This window comes from Ixodes scapularis, unplaced genomic scaffold (assembly GCF_016920785.2).
Source record: "Ixodes scapularis isolate PalLabHiFi unplaced genomic scaffold, ASM1692078v2 PGA_scaffold1__304_contigs__length_218370807, whole genome shotgun sequence".
Taxonomy (NCBI): Eukaryota; Metazoa; Arthropoda; class Arachnida; order Ixodida; family Ixodidae; genus Ixodes; species Ixodes scapularis.
Window position 1 is genome coordinate 213710188 of NW_024609846.1, and position 3734 is coordinate 213713921.

Here is a 3734-nt window from a genome sequence, read left to right on the forward strand (position 1 = left end):
TCTTTGATTTCTTTTTTGTAAATACAAGTTTTTATGAAAAACGAAGGACATTGTATCTTGTCAATTATTAACCACAAAGAACCTCGCAACAATTAACTGGCGTCCGCGACAGGACAAGATATTCTGTTCCTTCGTTTTTCTACGCAACAATAATTAATCAGAATGGAGGTTAAAGAGTTAATGTCTTTGGGCGCTGAATTGGGACTGGCAGGAGCGGAGTTGAGGTATTGGGTGGACGAGGAGCGAGCACGCCAACGAGAAGAGAGGGTTGCTGAGAGGGAAGCACAGCGCCTCAAGGCAGAAAGTGAGCAACGCATTATCGAACTAAAGATTCGTCTTGCAGAGGCTAGCGCAACCGAGATAGGACGAGCAGATGGCAGTGAAGGGTCACGTCGCGCATCTATATCGCTTTCTCCTAGTCCTCACAAGCTTATGCCTCCCTTCGATGACAAAAGGGACGACCTCGACTCGTATTTGAGGAGATTTGAGCGTGTAGCTCAGGGGCAAGATTGGCCGCAAGAGAAGTAAGCGACTGCTCTAAGCATGTGCCTTGTTGGTCCAGCTCTGGAGGTCATAGGTAGGATGTCACCTGAAGACTCTCTGAATTATGATAAGGTGAAGAGGGCTTTGCTCCAGCGGTTTCGGTACACGGCAGAAGGGTACCGCGAGAAATTTAGAGAGAGCAAGCCGTTGGACGGAGAGACAGGGAGCCAGTTTGCTGCAAGACTAGAAGGGTTCTTCGACCGGTGGGTCAGTATGAACGCATGCCCAAAAACATAGGGGGGGTTCGTGACCAGATGATCGGAGAGCAATTCCTTCGGAATTGTGATCTTAGGCTGGCTGTCTTCTTAAAGGAAAGAAGCTGTAAGTCCATATCGGCGCTGGTCGAAATGGCGGACCACTTCCTGGAGGCGCGGGGCCAGCTTAATCTGGCCAACTTCAGGAAGGAGGCCAAGGAAGCCTTAGATTCCCTGAAGGAAGATGTGCAAAGCAGCAAACCCGCTCTAAAGATAAAATGTTTCTTGTGTGGTAAGTTGGGCCACAAGGCAGCAGATTGCCGATCAAAGCCAGAAAAACGCGTATTCTGTCAAGCGTGTCAGAGTCCAGAGTCCAGATCATGACCGCAAGGAAAAAACGGAAAGACAGAAGTTTCATGTTTCGTAGAACCCGATCATGATCCTGTTGGTAAGACGGACGCGTTTTCACGGGGAAGGAAGAAAATCTCAAGAAACGCCTTCAGAACGCCCGCCAAGAATATGACTGAAAAGGCGAGACCAAGTCTGTCGGAAGTTATGCCAATCACAGATGGGATTTTGAACGGCAAAGCAGTAAAGGTGTTGAGGGACACCGGGAGTAACACCGTGATAGTGCGCCGGGAACTGGTCGCATCTGAATATTTTTACTGGCAAAGTCAGTCCCGTATTTTTAGTGGACGGGACGTGTCTGATGTTGCCAGAGGCAAACATTCGCCTTGTGTCGCCGTTCCTAACGGGACAGGTAACTGTCAAGTGTATGGACCATCCTCTGTGTGACGTTATTGTGGGGAATATTCATGGAGAGAAAGACTTGACCGAACAAACCCTGAAGGAGGTGTCTGACGCGGAAGGTGAAGTCGTCGCTGCCGTCGACGGTAGTATGCCAAGTAAGCTAAACCAACTTAGTAACGGTGGGAGTGTTGGGGAACGGGGGGACCTGCGGCTCTCGCAGTGGGGTGACACCGATGCCAAGGAGCGCTTGAAAAGCAGGTCAACCACTCACGAGCAGTACCTGGAGAAGGAGAAGCTGCTGCAGCAGGTCTTCGACATGAAGAAGCCGGTGTACCCCAAGCCCCGCAGAGTGCTCTACCCGAGGCCGCGCCTCAAAAAGAGGGAGCCTGAGGCCCAAACGCTGGTTTCGCCACTGGGCCCGACCGATAACTACCCCGTGCCGGAGGTAGATCCTCACGACAGCGTCCCGACCGAGTTCATCCAGTGCTATAGCCTGGCAGGAGCCGACCCTTCAGTCTCGCCCGGAGAAGACACCATAGAGCACGGAAATGGAAAGGCCAAGAGGAAGTGTCAGGATGGACGGCAGGAGTTCCTTGAAAGGCAAGTGGACCGGGAAGAAATGATCCAGGAAAAAGAACTGCGCCTTGAGGAGCGAAGGCTCAAGCTCGACGAAGAGCAGCTGGCCTTTGAGACGACCAAGTTTGAAGCAGAGATGGCGGTCAAGGTCAGAAGGCTAGACATGGAGGAGGAGGAGCGCAGGATACGCGACGGCACAGACAAGATGCACCTGGAGCTCATGAAGATGATGTTTGACGAACTGGTCCGGAAGGCACTGTGATCGAGAACTGCCAGAAAATTCTTCGTCGCGTATGAAGTGCTTTGGTACGATGGTGGGCATTATCACCCAGCGTTAGAAGAAGCGAAGTGGATTCAAATAATTATTCATTACGATTCATTCATTACGATTGAGAGGAGTGCAAAGTAGAATGAAATTGTAATAATTTATCGTTAGAAGTTTTTGTAGTAATATACCTCGGGTTCTGCATTTTTCGGAGCGTATTTGCAAGGAAATTTGAGAACGTATGGAGACGTTAAAGCAGTTTTTTGAGTAAACCCATGAAGTGCGAAGTCGGTATGAGGACAATAACATTCATGGGTCATGGTCTGGGTAATAGAGAAGTTTCGTGTGTATTTGTATGGAACGCATTTTGTTGTTCAGACGGACCACCATCCTTTACAATATCTAAACAAGGCGAAACAACTTAACAGCTGAGTGTTACGCTGGAGTCTGATGCCTCAAGAGTATTCGTTTCGCGTGGAGTACTTTTAAAAAAAGTGAGAATGTGGGTGCGGGTTATCTTATTAGGCTGCAATGAACTTGCGCACATCATCATGGTCTTGGTTTTTTTGTGTGTCTAATTTTTTTGGTACTTAAAAAAAAAAAAAAACTTAAAGGGGGGCTTTTTGTGAGGATGTGACTCAATGTGGAAGAGAAGAAGTGCAAGTCAACCCATGGATCGGCCCAGAGGGAGAAAGGAAGATGACGAAGAAGGGAAGTTTTGAGAGTGCGTGCAGAGAGCGCGTGAAAGCGACTGGCCGAGGAGAACGTGCGGAGGTCGGAACGACACCATCGGCCAGGGCAATCGGCGGCCTCCTACTGTCTGACCAGCAGCCTGTTCCAGCGAGGACAGCGAATAGAAACCTACGCTGCCCCCGGCTTCCTACAGCGCGAGCGCTTGGTGCGGTAACTCTGGGGCCGCCGACGGAAGCCAACCGCTCCCGCTCCTGACTTCCAGCCACAACCGTGGGCCGACAACGACAGCACAAGACACACTGCTGCACAGGGATTCAAAGACATGGTGACTGATGGGTTTTCCTTTCTTTCATTTCTTTAACTAAGTTTTCTTTTTTTTTTTGTATAAGCATATGAACTCTTTGATTTTTTTTTTTGTAAATACAAGTTTTTGTGAAAAACGAAGGACATTGTATCTTGTCAATTATTAACCACAAAGAACATCGCAACACCGAGTAACTTGGTAACTTTCAATTACAACTTTATTTGGGTGATTAATAGTTTAATTTAACTACGTTTTTCAGGTAACTTCAACTAAAATTACTAACTACTTTTGAAATCTAGTGCTAATTTTGCTTATCACGAAAGTTTGCGCGCAGAAATAAATAGGACGCCGGTATATCAAGTGGCATTCTCGAACAAGGGGCCCCCTGACATTCCGTTCCCAGGCACTT

General features: G+C 48.4%; 1 protein-coding gene across 1 annotated transcript; it reads left to right on the plus strand.

The window, feature by feature from the left end:
• Positions 1-890: 890 nt before the first annotated feature.
• Positions 891-2325, plus strand: LOC120850682. The gene is made up of 2 exons (XM_042290466.1): positions 891-1029; positions 1430-2325. The coding sequence occupies exons 1-2, from the start codon at positions 891-893 to the stop codon at positions 2323-2325; spliced, it is 1035 nt and encodes a 344-aa protein (XP_042146400.1).
• The last annotated feature ends 1409 nt before the right edge of the window (positions 2326-3734 follow it).